The following is a 14,363-nucleotide window of genomic DNA, read 5'->3' as shown; positions in this document are numbered from 1 at the left end:
CGCACTTTGTACGGCAAGTTTTCCACCTGGTGCATGAAGACAAAAATAATGTAGCCTACGTTGAATTTATAATTATTATTAGGCTATTATTTTTTTCTTGTAAATCATCAAAACCAATGGAGAAAAGCCAATATACGCAAGGAGCCCCCAGAACCCATTCGGAGAACCACTGTCTTAAATGCCTAGCTTGTCGGTCTCTTAAATGCTAAAAACATGTTCCTTTCTAAATGCCAAGATGGTTAATTTCGTTAAATTCTGTGTGTGTGATTTCATCGTGTGTTGTATATTCAGCAAATGAACCTTGAAACTCTTAATTCACTTCGTGAAACTGAAAAAGTGTTTATCCCAAAATCGGGATTATAGTAGCTTTGTCACATGCGTGAAGCATGGCCCAGGTAGACATTTACGGAATGTACACGACTGACAAGCCGCCAAACACGTTTGACAGATTGAATGTTTGCCGGTTAAGGTTAGCTAGCTAGTCAAATGGCTTGGTAGCCGAAGTTGCGAACTGTTTTAGCACAGGCTACTACTGGACTACCAAATATAGCAAGCTGGTTACGCTTTCTGCCAAGTAATTATTTGGTTAAGTAGGCTAAAGGAAATAGTAAAAATGACTCGGATACCGAAAAACTTAAGAGGAGGATTATTTTATGGTCGTCTAGAGCAGCTGTAAATAGCACACGCCATAATGAAATCACCATGAAATGGGATGCCTGCATTTTCAGACTTAGCACAGGCGGACCGTAGCCGGAGCCGGAATGGCAAGGCCAAGAAGCGCCACCGCCCACCCCAGTGACCATAGACTGTAGCCCCTACTGTAGCTGAGTCCTCTGCAGTAATCCGGAAGTGACGCAAGCTGACCTCATTGGTCCAGAACAAATATTGGCACTGTGCCCAAATGACGCAATAAATCATGAAATCGACCCATGGACAGTCATAAGACCAATAAAATACACCTATTATGACTATTTGTTCTTGTGAGAAAAAATTATTGACTTTGTATTTTGATCGCATTTGTACCGTAGACTTACATGGAAACCGGATATGAAAACACCTATACTGGAGCCATCCGTAGTGGCGCTAGTGAGCAACCAGGAACTACAACACCAGGAAATGAGCTTCAAAAACGAAGTCTGGTTTTGGCCGCTTGGTAAGGAGTTAAAACAGGGGTGTTCAGCTACACACCCCCCACAGTAAGGAGTTAAAACAGGGGTGTTCAGCTACACACCCCCCACAGTAAGGAGTTAAAACAGGGGTGTTCAGCTACACACCCCCCACAGTAAGGAGTTAAAACAGGGGTGTTCAGCTACACACCCCCCACAGTAAGGAGTTAAAACAGGGGTGTTCAGCTACACACCCCCCACAGTAAGGAGTTAAAACAGGGGTGTTCAGCTACACACCCCCACAGTAAGGAGTTAAAACAGGGGTGTTCAGCTACACACCCCCCACAGTAAGGAGTTAAAACAGGGGTTCAGCTACACACCCCCCACAGTAAGGAGTTAAAACAGGGGTCTTCAGCTACACACCCCCCACAGAAAGGAGTTAAAACAGGGGTCTTCAGCTACACACCCCCCACAGTAAGGAGTTAAAACAGGGTCTTCAGCTACACACCCCCCACAGTAAGGAGTTAAAACAGGGGTCTTCAGCTACACACCCCCCACAGTAAGGAGTTAAAACAGGGGTGTTCAGCTACACACCCCCCACAGTAAGGAGTTAAAACAGGGGTCTTCAGCTACACACCCCCCACAGTAAGGAGTTAAAACAGGGGCCTTCAGCTACACACCCCCCCCAGTAAGGAGTTAAAACAGGGGTGTTCAGCTACACACCCCCCACAGTAAGGAGTTAAAATAGGGGTGTTCAGCTACATACCCCCCACAGTAAGGAGTTAAAATAGGGGTGTTCAGCTACACACCCCCCACAGTAAGGAGTTAAAATAGGGGTGTTCAGCTACACACCCCCACAGTAAGGAGTTAAAACAGGGGTGTCAGCTACACACCCCCCACAGTAAGGAGTTAAAACAGGGGTGTTCAGCTACACACCCCCACAGTAAGGAGTTAAAACAGGGGTGTTCAGCTACACACCCCCCACAGTAAGGAGTTAAAACAGGGGTGTTCAGCTACACACCCCCCACAGTAAGGAGTTAAAACAGGGTGTTCAGCTACACACCCCCACAGTAAGGAGTTAAAACAGGGGTGTTCAGCTACACACCCCCCACAGTAAGGAGTTAAAACAGGGGTGTTCAGCTACATACCCCCCACAGTAAGGAGTTAAAACAGGGGTGTTCAGCTACACACCCCCCACAGTAAGGAGTTAAAACAGGGGTGTTCAGCTACACACCCCCCACAGTAAGGAGTTAAAACAGGGGTGTTCAGCTACACACCCCCCACAGTAAGGAGTTAAAACAGGGGTGTTCAGCTACACACCCCCCACAGTAAGGAGTTAAAACAGGGGTGTTCAGCTACACACCCCCCACAGTAAGGAGTTAAAACAGGGGTGTTCAGCTACACACCCCCCACAGTAAGGAGTTAAAACAGGGGTGTTCAGCTACACACCCCCCACAGTAAGGAGTTAAAACAGGGGTGTTCAGCTACACACCCCCCACAGTAAGGAGTTAAAACAGGGGCCTTCAGCTACACACCCCCCACAGTAAGGAGTTAAAAAGCAGGGAAAGGCGCTATATAAGTGGGGCATCGAGGAGGGGGGGGGCACCAGGTTCGAGGCGCCCCGGACGGTCTCGGGGTTCAGCATGACGATCTCCGTGGTCACGTGACCCTCCACGGCCTCCGTCATGTTCTCCACCGTGCAGTTGATCGACGGATCCTTGATTTTGAACCAGTTGTCTGCGTACCAGCCAATCAGAAACCAGACGTATTTCTTCCCAAAGAGCTTCTCCTTAAAGACCTGGCAATGCAGAAAGAGAGAGAGAGGGAGGGGGAGGGAGGGAGAGAGGGGGGAGGGGGACAGAGAGGGAGGGAGGAAGAGAGAGAAAAAAGAGAGAGAAAGAGGGAGGAGGGGAAGAGAAAAATAGAGAGAGATACAGAGAGGGCAGACAGAGAGTAAGCAGGGAGAGGGAGGGAGAGGGGAAAGGGAGAGAGAGAGGTAGGAGGGGAAGAGAAAGATGAGAGAGAGAGACAGAGGGGAGAGAGGCAGAGAGTAAGCAGGGAGAGGGAGGGAGAGGGGAAAGGGAGAGAGAGAGGTAGGAGGGGAAGAGAAAGATGAGAGAGAGAGACAGAGAGGGCAGACAGAGAGTAAGCAGGGAGAGGGAGGGAGAGGGGAAAGGGAGAGAGAGAGGTAGGAGGGGAAGAGAAAGATGAGAGAGAGAGACAGAGGGGAGAGAGGCAGAGAAAGGGGGAGAGAGGGAAGGATGAGAAACGAGGACACAGTGAGTGAAAAGGAGAGAGACAGAGAGAGGGAGTGAGAAAAAGAAAGAGCAGGGCTCCTGGTGCCCCTCTGAGACCTCAGCGAAATTAAAACAGCACTAAAATCAACTCCTGATTAAATTAGAATGACATCAGAACTAACCTCCTGACACAAATCATATTTTTACACACCTCAGCATTCTGTCTCACACACTCACTCACTCTAACTCTCACACACACACACACACACACACACTCATTCTGTCTCACACACTCACTCTAACTCACACACACTCACGCACGCACACACACACACACACACTCATTCTAACTCGCACGCACTCACGCACGCACGCACGCACTCACTCACTCACTCACTCACTCACTCACTCACTCACTCACTCACTCACTCACTCACTCACTCACTCACTCACTCACTCACTCACTCACTCACTCACTCACTCTAACTCACACACACACACACACACACTCACTCACTCACTCACTAGCATTAGCTTTATCAGATTGGTCTGTAATATAAATACATTATATATATATATATATATATATATATAATACACACATGCGGAAGGGTTAGGGTTGGGGATGTTATATTTTAGCAGAAGGAGGGTTAGGGTTAGGGTTAGGGTTGGGGATGTTATTATAGCAGAAGGAGGGTGAGGGTTAGGGTTAGGGATGTTATATTTTAGCAGAAGGAGTGTGAGGGTGAGGGTTAGGGTTAGGGATGTTATATTTTAGCAGAAGGAGGGTTAGGGTTAGGGTTGGGGATGTTATATTTTAGCAGAAGGAGGGTGAGGGTGAGGGTTAGGGTTAGGGATGTTATATTATAGCAGAAGGAGGGTGAGGGTTAGGGTTAGGGATGTTATATTATAGCAGAAGGAGGGTTAGGGTTAGGGTTGGGGATGTTATATTTTAGCAGAAGGAGGGTGAGGGTGAGGGTTAGGGTTAGGGATGTTATATTATAGCAGAAGGAGGGTGAGGTTAGGGTTAGGATGTTATATTATAGCAGAAGGAGGGTGAGGTTAGGGTTAGGGATGTTATATTATAGCAGAAGGAGGGTTAGGGTTAGGGTTGGGGATGTTATATTTTAGCAGAAGGGGGTGAGGGTGAGGGTTAGGGTTGAGGGATGTTATATTATAGCAGAAGGAGGGTGAGGGTTAGGGTTAGGGATGTTATATTATAGCAGAAGGAGGGTGAGGGTTAGGGTTGGGGATGTTATATTTTAGCAGAAAGAGGGTGAGGGTGAGGGTTAGGGTTAGGGATGTTATATTATAGCAGAAGGAGGGTGAGGGTTAGGGATGTTATATTTTAGCAGAAGGAGGGTGAGGGTTAGGGTTAGGGATGTTATATTAAAGCAGAAGGAGGGTGAGGGTTAGGGATGTTATATTTTAGCAGAAGGAGGGTGAGGGTTAGGGTTGGGGATGTTATATTTTAGCAGAAGAGGGTGAGGTGAGGGTTAGGGTTAGGGATGTTATATTATAGCAGAAGGAGGGTGAGGGTTAGGGATGTTATATTTTAGCAGAAGGAGGGTGAGGGTTAGGGTTAGGGATGTTATATTTTAGCAGAAGGAGGGTTAGGGTTAGGGTTGGGGATGTTATATTTTAGCAGAAGGAGGGTGAGGGTTAGGGTTAGGGATGTTATATTATAGCAGAAGGAGGGTGAGGGTTAGGGATGTTATATTTTAGCAGAAGGAGGGTGAGGCTGGGTTCTCACCTCACAGAACACTTTCCGTGCCTCTGTCTCGTAGAACAGTCCCACGATGATCCGGGCGTCCTGCCGCTTCACGGGCGCAAGACGGAAACAAAAAAAACCAAATCTAATTACCAGAGAGGGAGAGAGGGTCCCCTCAGAGGCGACACTCCGAACTCTAATCGATCCCAAAAAATATGCCTTCAAACTCATTTTCCCCTGAAGTTATTTTGCATTTGGTTTCGTGAAACTTTCTCACAGTAGCGGTGAGAAAAATGGCCGCCGTTCTGTGTGGCCTGGCCTGGGCTCAGCAGTCCGCCATTTTGTGTCAAAACGCTTCGGTGACCAAAATCCCAAAGACTGTTATGTACATTTACACTGAAGGGTTCATCTATTCAGTCAGCACTGCACTGCACTGTGCCATACAGTTCTGAAACCTGATATGACTTTCTGTGTTATGTTCTGAAACCTGATATGACTTTCTGTGTTATGTCTTCTTACACTAGACAGTAAGATGATGCAGTTTCTGCAGCATGTGATTCTGAATTCAGCAGTCGGTGATGAGACGTGATTCTGAATTCAGCGCTCGGTGATGAGACGTGATTTTCCCGGCACAGTTCCAGGTGGACTGCAAAGCATTCAGAAAGGCGGGGCTTGGCAGCGTCTGCATGGCAACCTGCTCCGTTGTGCGTGGAAGGGCTCCATGGTTGCTATGGCAGCAGAGGGATGAGGTCAGCTGTCCGATGCTGTGGGGTAGCGGGGTGTGGGGGTGTGGGGGTGTTGGGGGGGTTACCTTGAGGTTTTTGACAGCCACAGCGGGGTCGGTCAGGAAGCTCTGTCTCACGCTGATCTCTATGCCAGCCTCCTTCACCCTCTGCTCCAAATCATCCAGAGTCTGGAGGGGGAGAGGGGGGAGAGAGAGAGGGGAGGGAGGGGGGGGAGAGAGGGGTGGAGGGGGGAGGGAAGAAGGAAGGGGAGAAGAGAGGAGAAAGAGAGAGAGAAGAAGAAGAGAGAGAGAGAGATCAGTGAAGGGAGGGTCTGTTTGTTCTGCATTATTAAATAGCTCCACTCTGATCATCTCTGATGTTAATGTGATGTCTGCTTATTGACCTGCTGGTCTTTCTTCCCTCTCTCAGATGCATTATTTAAACACTGTGATAATGTACGTGTATATCTATACCTTCATGTTACCTCATACAACACAGATTTGCATCTTTCATGCCTCATATTTGAGTGATCTGCCCATATTCAACCGAGATGTAAGTGAGGGAACAGACTGAGGAACAGACGGAGGCGGCAGACGCCAGATGCATGATAGAGGAACAGATGGAAGAGGAATCAACAGACGGAACAGACGGAGATGGCAACTGCGATGGGCGCATGAGTTGGAGGATCGCGAGGACATCAACGCGAGGAACGAGGAGGGAAACAGACGAGGGAACAGACGGAGGGGAACAGACGAGGGGAAGAGAGGGGAACAGACGGAGGGGAACATGGAGGAGGGAACAGACGAGGGGAACAGACGGAGGGACAGATGGAGGGAGGAAGGGAACAGACGGAGGGGACGATGAGGGAACAGACGAGGACAGACGAGGGGAACAGACGGAGGGGAACAGACAGAGGGAACAGACGGAGGGGGGGAGGGAGGGGAAACAGACGGAGGGGAACAGACGGAGGGGGACGGACGGAGGGGAACAGACAGAGGGGGATGGACGAGGGAAACAGACGGAGGGGAACAGACGGAGGGGAACAGAGGGGAACGGAGGGGATGGATGGAGGGAACAGACAGAGGGGAACGGAGGAGGGAAACAGACGGAGGGGGACAGAGGAGGGGAACAGCGGGGGGAGAGGAGGGGAGAGGGAAGACGAGGAAAGACGGAGGGACGGAGGGGAGGACGGAGGGAACAGAGGGAACAGATGGAGGGGACGGACGAGGAGACGGAGGGGAACAGACGGAGGGGAACAGACGGAGGGGACGGACGGAGGGGAACAGACGGAGGGGAACAGACGGAGGGGAACAGACGGAGGGGGATGGATGGAGGGGAACAGACGGAGGGGGATGGACGAAGGAGAGGAAGCGACAGAGGACGACTGAGGTGCGAGGCTGCAGGAGCAGTTTACATTAGTCTACTGTCCTTTCAGCGGGGGGTTTCTTATTTATTTATCGTTGTGCCAGTGAAACTCAATTTGAATTTGAATTTCAGTTGAGGGTGAGATTGAAAGGAAGAGGGAGAGAGATAGAGAGAATGAGAGAGAGAGAGAGAGAGAGAGACAAGCGGTCAAATTGAGAGTGAGATGGAGAGATTGAGAGAGAGGGATGAGTGGTCAAATTGAGAGTGAGAGGGAGAGATTGAAAGACAGAGAGAGAGAGAAAGAGAGAGAGACAGGGGGAGAGATAGAGAGCGAAACAGAGAGATTATGAAAGAGATGAGTGGTCAAATTGAGATAATATATTCAAGGACCTGTCACTGAATTCACAAAACGAAATGGTTTAAATTGGTACCAGGCCAACCCAAGACATCACTTGAATGACCAAACCAAAGGGGAACCCCAAAATAATAAACCAACTGGGGGTGCGTGTGCACGGCTTCATGTCCTCGAGACTCACAAGTGGAGAGGCGGCCGAATCTGTTTCTGGTTTCCATGCCAACTTCTGGCCTTAAATATTTATGACATCTGACATAAGCACATGAACGCCAGCCGGTGACTGTTGTTGAGTCCTTATGTGAAATGCTTTACTCATCTAATCCATGAGTGAACCAGTGCTGGTGCATACAGTCAGTTAGCTCAATTAGCCAGGGTCATTAGTGGAAACAAAAACCTGCATGTGCACCTGCCCACCCCTGCACAAAGAGATAATAATGACGGCCAAGGGGTCAAAGGTTGAAAAGGTGAAAGGTCACGGACCGAAGTGAAGACCTCGGTGGTCTGCTGGATGGTGGCGATCTTGGTCCACTTCCACTTCTGGAAGAGCTGCACGCGGGTGGGGTTGTGCAGGGTGGCCGACGGGTGCGTGCGGAAGAAGGTGGGGAAACGCTGCCGGTTCGAGAGCGCCGGGGAGCTGGAGCCGTAGGACAGCTGTGGGCGGGGCCAGGAGGGGAATGGGCGGGGCCAGGGAGGGGAGTGGGTGGGGCCAGGCAGGGAGTGAGTGGGGCAGGGTGGGGAGAGGACAGGGCCAAGCAGGGAGTGGCGGGGCCAGAGAGGGGAGTGGGCAGAGCCAGGGGAGGTGGGTGTGGCAGGGCGGGGAGTAGCGGGGCAGGGTGGGGAGTGGGCGGGGCCAAGCAGGGAGTGGGTGTGGCAGGGCGGGGAGTAGGTCGGGGCAGGGGGGAGTGGGCGGGGCCAGGCAGGGAGTGGGTGTGGCAGGGCAGGGAGTAGGCAGGGCAGGGCGGGGAGTGGGCGGGGCCAGGCGAGAAGCGAGCGGGGCAGGGAAGGAAGTGGGTGGAGCCAGGAGGGGAGTGGGCGGTGCGGGGCAGAGCAGGGAGTGGGTGGAGCAGAGCAGGAATGGGCGGAGCAGGGTGGGGAGTGGGCGGAGCAGGAAGTGGGCAGGGTAGAGAGACAGAGAGAGGAAGAGAGGCATTACTACGGTCTTCATATGCCACAAGAATTGACCAATTCCTGGAACCCAAAAATTCTTATGCTGAAGTATACCAGAAGTATATTATTGTATACTTGGGAATACTTTAAGGATAATTAAGGTCTATATCAAGTATACTTAATATACTAGTTTGGCACACGGGTCAGGACAGAGGTGGCTTATTTTGTCAGGCATCGAAAAGCGAAAATAGCCACGAAGAAGAAAAATGTAACAAAATGGTATTAATGGGAAATCGATGCACTCTAATCGGCCTTCTCAAGATCTGAGAAATAGAGGATAAAGGAAGAAACAGCTCTGCTGGGGGGGCCATCTAATTGGTCAGCAGTGCCCTGCAGAGGTTACTACAAGAGGGTATGATTCAGATCGATGAACAGACCGATCATCACACAGAGAGCGCTAGCACGTTAGCACGTTAGCAATAACAGGAACTCTAACAGCAGAAACGCACCAACCAGAAACACGAAGCCATTGAACAGCGCTACTCCTAGTGGCTAACAGTTACATCACGCAGTCGCATGAATACATTCAGTTATAATTATGGATGTCTGTGCCACTGGGACTGAACATTATGCATCGTGACTATAGAAAGACCAGGTTCCACACAAAGACCAGGTTCCACATAAAGACCAGGATCCACATAAAGAACAGGTTCCACATAAAGACCAGGTTCCACACAAAGACCAGGTTCCACATAAAGACCAGGATCCACATAAAGAACAGGTTCCACATAAAGACCAGGTTCCACACAAAGACCAGGTTCCACATGAAGACCAGGATCCACATAAAGACCAGGATCCACATAAAGAACAGGTTCCACATAAAGACCAGGTTCCACACAAAGACCAGGTTCCACATGAAGACCAGGTTCCACATAAAGACCGGGTTCCACACAAAGACCGGGTTCCACAGAAAGCTACGCACCACGATCAGGTTCCACATGCGGGCCGCCTCAGCCACCAGGGTGGACACGGAGCTGCAGCCGGGCATCAGCACAATCTTTATGGGCTCCGTGTACAGCAGGTCATACAGCAAGCGCGTGGCCTCACCCGGGTCACACTGGGAGGAGGGGGGGAGGAGAGAGAGAGAAGGGAGAGGGAGAGGGAGGGGAGAGAGAGAGAGAGAGAGAGAGGAGAGAGAGGGAGAGAGAGAGGAGAGGAGAGAGACCATAAGAAGAACAGAAGGACAATTTTATCAGTATTTATGAATCAATCATGTTAATTTCAATGTACTTTGAAAAATCAAGTCCTTCATTTTTTACGTTTGAACCAGCACACAGCAGGGTGTGAACAGTACATTGCTGGATGTGTTTTTGTGGCTGTGTGGCTCTTAGTGTGACAGGTCCATGAGCATGGCCTTGGTTTATATCCTTCTCTCTCTTTCACGCACCAGCTGAAGTGAATATAGCGGAGCTGAGCGATCACACAGCCGCCATTTACAGTCTCTAACTGTCTTTCTCTCTGACTCACAAAAACATTCTAAAGGCCCATCCTGGGTGATTTAGTCAGGCGTTTCCTCGGACCTACAGCACAGGATCTGAGGGGTGAAAAGGAGAAGGGGAGGGAGGTTTGGTCATCAGCACTTTATTTCAGTCAAAGGCCAGATCCTGCGTTTCCCCAAAACTCCCTGGGGGGTGGGGGGCGGGGGGGGGCTGGGCCTTCAGCACTGCTGAATACACAATTTCCACAGTGCTACAGGCCAGAGTCATGGGACTGTGTGTGTGTGTGTGTGTGTGTGTGTGTGCATGCACGTGTGTGTGTATGCATGCACGTGCATGTGTGTGTGTGTGTGTGTGTGTGTGTGTGTGTGTGTGTGTGTGTGTGTGTGTTTTCTGGTGTGTTTTATACCCGTGACAAAATCTTGCAATTTCTGTGTGATTCTACTTTATTTTAGATTAATATGAACACAAAATACTAGCCAATCATTAAAAATTAAAGGAAGTGATTTAAACCATTCATTACCGACCTGAAAACAAAAAAAACCCTTGTGAAAACTGCCCCTGTGAAAGCTGCCCCTGTGAAAGCTGCCCCTGTGAAAACTGCATGTTTAATGAGAGGAGCAGGACGCTTTGCTTGTTCAGATAAGGCTCTGTCACGCTTAGTCACCAGACTTTCAGCTTTTCACTAAAGCCGATCACACTTGTGTTTGCACACACACTGTTTATTCACCCCTAATAACCCTAACCCTAACCCTAACCCTAACCCTAACCCTAACCCTAACCCTCTCCCAGCCCGGTCCCCACTAGCTGGGGTGTTTCTGTTCCCCTGACTACTGAGGACCCTGCAACACATTCATCAGATCACTGTGGCCTACGAAGGTCACACGCCAAATACATGCGACGATACATCACTGAACAAACACACAGTGAAATGTCCAGAGTTAAATCGACTCCTACAGGGGACATATGTTGGACTCACATGTAGGCCGGCGAGAGTTGAATAAACACTGGACATTTAACTGCGCATGAAGCAGACAGACGGGGTCGTTTAGAAAGCGGCAGTGCCATCGCAGTCAACCTCACCGTGCACTGCAGAGCATCTACCCGCTTTTAAAAGTCCTGAGACAGACAGAGAGAGAGAGAGAGAGAGAGAGAGAGAGAGAGAGAGAGAGACATAGAGAGACAGAGAGACGGAGAGAGAGAGAGAGAGACAGAGAGAGACAGAGAGACGGAGAGAGAGACAGAGAGAGAGAGAGAGAGAGAGAGACAGAGAGAGACAAAGAGAGAGAGAGAGACGGAGAGAGAGAGAAAGAGAGAGAGAGAGATAAACTGTGTAATTACACAGTCGCTCATAAACGCCACACAGTTGCACAGATTGGGGCCAGCGTCTGCTGCACATATTGATTGGCCGATCCACAGAGAGGAAGAGTTCAGAACGGCCCCGGGGCCCGGGGCCTGGGGGCCTGCGCCGCGTTGGGCAGGGAGCCCCAGTAACGGCCCAGAAACTCCTCATATTTCCGTGGATATTTTCCAAGCTCTTTCATTTCCACCGAATCGCACTACAGACCCCAGCGTGGGCAACACAATCCGAAATCAAACTAAACAAAACAAAATGAAAAAGAAAATTGATTTACCAGCTCAAAAAAAGCCAACAGCTTTAAAAAATAAAAAATAAAAAGGAAAAGAACAACCACAAAAAAAGCAATCTAGAACAACTAGGGAGAGAGGACTCTGTCCTGTATCGATATCAATTATCAGAGAAACGCAAACGTTCACACTACTCAAATTAAATAGGCTATCTGTTACATTTATTTATTTATTTAACCTTTATTTACCCAGTGTAGGTTCGCTGAGCACGGATGCTCTTTTGCAGCAACGCATACACATACACATTCACACCTAGGAGCTGCCCAGTACAACCACAATCCTCTGTTGTTGGCCACTGAGCTGCTCCACTGGAGGAGAGAACATTTTTTTAGCCAATTAAATCAGGGGATGATTAGGTGGCAAGTTTAGGTGGCTGGGATTTTAGCCAGGACACCGGGGAACCCCCTCCTCTTTGCCATGAGAGTCATGGGATCTTTAATGACCACAGTGAGTCAGGACCTCGGTTTAACGTCTCATCCGAAAGACAGCATCTCCTACAGCACAGTGTCCCTGTCACTGCACTGGGGCATTGGGGTTTATTTGACCAGAGGGAAGATTGCCCCCTGCTGGCCCACCAACACCACTTCCAGCAGCAATTTGACGGTGGGCACAACGACTTTTAGTTCATACTAGAGCGATGGACGATCGTCATCGCTATAACCGCCGTGCCCATCGCTGAGACTGGAACTGTAATATAATACAAACAGAAATCAGAGACAGGTTAGGGACAGTACTTTTAACTCTGTCCATTATTGGCATGTTGACGGTACAATGAAGGATCAGATACGCCACAGGCTACACAGTGAAATGGCCAGTGCTAATTCAACTCCCAACAGATAACATCAAATGTTGTGTTAAGCGTTCAATTAACACCGCTAGAGTTGAATAAACACTGGACATTTTACTGCGCGGGAAATAGGAGCAGCCCGAGTTTTTTCACACAGCATTATTCGTGGTAGACTGAGGTAGCCTAAAGTGATCTCGGGTCACGTGTTTATGCATTTTATGAGCGACAGCGTTCAATAGTGAAGTCGCGCGGAATGGAACGCAGGTGTCAATGCAGCGGTATCCATCGGCCAATCATACAGTACATAGTCTATCCCCGGACTGTAAACTGGCCTATAGGCTCATTAACGTTTGGTGGACGACATCTGGAATATACCGATCGGCCTACATAGCCCCCCGACTGATTATCCGATAAAATCAGCGAATAAAACACTTTTAATAAAGATGTGAGCGTACAGCCTTCTGGGGTGTAATAAAAGCATACCACAATTATCAGAAGATGGTAAGGGCACGTGCAACCTTCCACGGCAGGCTGAAGACCCCGCTCGTCTGGACTAAGAACTTAATAACTCCACACCGATCTTCGGTAACATTCAAACTGTTTTTACTGATTGCACTTACCCTGTTTAAATGCAAGGACAGTAGTTAACTGTCAGGAGAGATTTTTTTACTTGTTAAATATGTGTACGCAAAGCTCTCTTGTCGTACAGAAGTTCAAAGCACTTTTGTAAATCGTTCTGGATAAGAGCGTCTGCCAAATTATGCCAATGGACCGGCATCCATCTGAAAGCAGGTCTGACCGCACTCTAATGTAATTGTAGCACAGAAACGCTTGCCCTCCTTAACTCCTCGCGGGATAAGGAAAAAAACGCTTCTGTAGAACTCTGACGTAATTCTGTTCATTAACGCACACAGGCTGACATTGTGCCTCTGCAAGTTCAACTGGGCACTTAGCCTACGGCAGAAATACAAATGGGTTATAGGCTACATCATTCAGCATTCATTTATATAGCCTACTGCGCTTGCAAAAGGCGAAATCATCCGCTTTCAAAAGATAATTATACCGTTTCTTAAAAGAAGTAACGCACGTGCACCGACAGCTGGCTTTCAAAAAAAAGTGATAACATAAACCACATACTTTCAGCCTTAAAATAGGGTAATTATGGAAATTGCGGTTAGGTCAACAAATTATCAGATAAGCACAGCGCAGCCAAATTACAGCTTTGAACAGGAAATCAGACTCTTTTACGGCGTCATCACGCCTATTCATCACAGAACGGTTCTACGACTGAAAGTTCAAGCTTGTGTAGGGAAGCAGAGATTAGTGGAATTGCCGGGTGTGAGCAGGAGTATTTTTATATTTCAGTGCTATCCCGTGCCTAAAAATTGGTTAGATCCAATTAACATGCTGTCCAGGCTCCCGAAAATGACCGTCTGGCTCGCACACAAGCACGTAGGGGAATCCGCTCCGGCAGCGCGTGCCGGTCGCTGTCTGCGGTGCTGAGCTGTAATGTAATTCAGTCGCGCTTCTGGAGCGGAGCCACTGGCAGCAGCGCGCGCACACGGGCTCTCTACGGGAATCTGTGTCCTTTTGATGGATTGGTTCTCTCGCTGTCACTTAACCCAAGCGTCTGTCAACACGCGCGGCCGTTGCACATTGATTTTAAGCCCACGTACCGGGCACCTTCCCCGCCCTGTCCCTCCTCCTTACATTCCGTTGCTTTAAAGTAATTAATTGGCAGGCGACATCGCCAGCTGGCTTGCGCTTGATTTACAGCAGGATAGTTGTGGAGATATGTCGTTTGTTTGAACTGCAGTTGCCCCAGTA

At 49.1% G+C, this 14,363-nt stretch overlaps 1 protein-coding gene across 2 annotated transcripts in view; it reads right to left on the bottom strand.

Moving 5' to 3' along the window:
- Nucleotides 1-14,363, bottom strand: part of gabbr1b (gamma-aminobutyric acid (GABA) B receptor, 1b) — a 62,698-nt gene that overhangs the window by 26,506 nt on the left and 21,829 nt on the right. For both annotated transcript variants that reach the window (XM_064349222.1, XM_064349223.1), the window contains exons 8-12: nucleotides 9,589-9,723; nucleotides 7,980-8,150; nucleotides 5,866-5,967; nucleotides 5,097-5,162; nucleotides 2,713-2,904 (exon numbers count right to left, since the gene is read on the bottom strand). In XM_064349222.1, coding sequence (XP_064205292.1) covers nucleotides 2,713-2,904; nucleotides 5,097-5,162; nucleotides 5,866-5,967; nucleotides 7,980-8,150; nucleotides 9,589-9,723 — 666 coding nt within the window. The remainder of the gene's footprint in view (nucleotides 1-2,712; nucleotides 2,905-5,096; nucleotides 5,163-5,865; nucleotides 5,968-7,979; nucleotides 8,151-9,588; nucleotides 9,724-14,363) is intronic.

The sequence above is a fragment of the Anguilla rostrata genome, chromosome 8 (genome assembly GCF_018555375.3).
Source record: "Anguilla rostrata isolate EN2019 chromosome 8, ASM1855537v3, whole genome shotgun sequence".
In the NCBI taxonomy this organism is placed as follows: Eukaryota; Metazoa; Chordata; class Actinopteri; order Anguilliformes; family Anguillidae; genus Anguilla; species Anguilla rostrata.
This window is presented reverse-complemented; position numbering and strand designations above follow the sequence as displayed.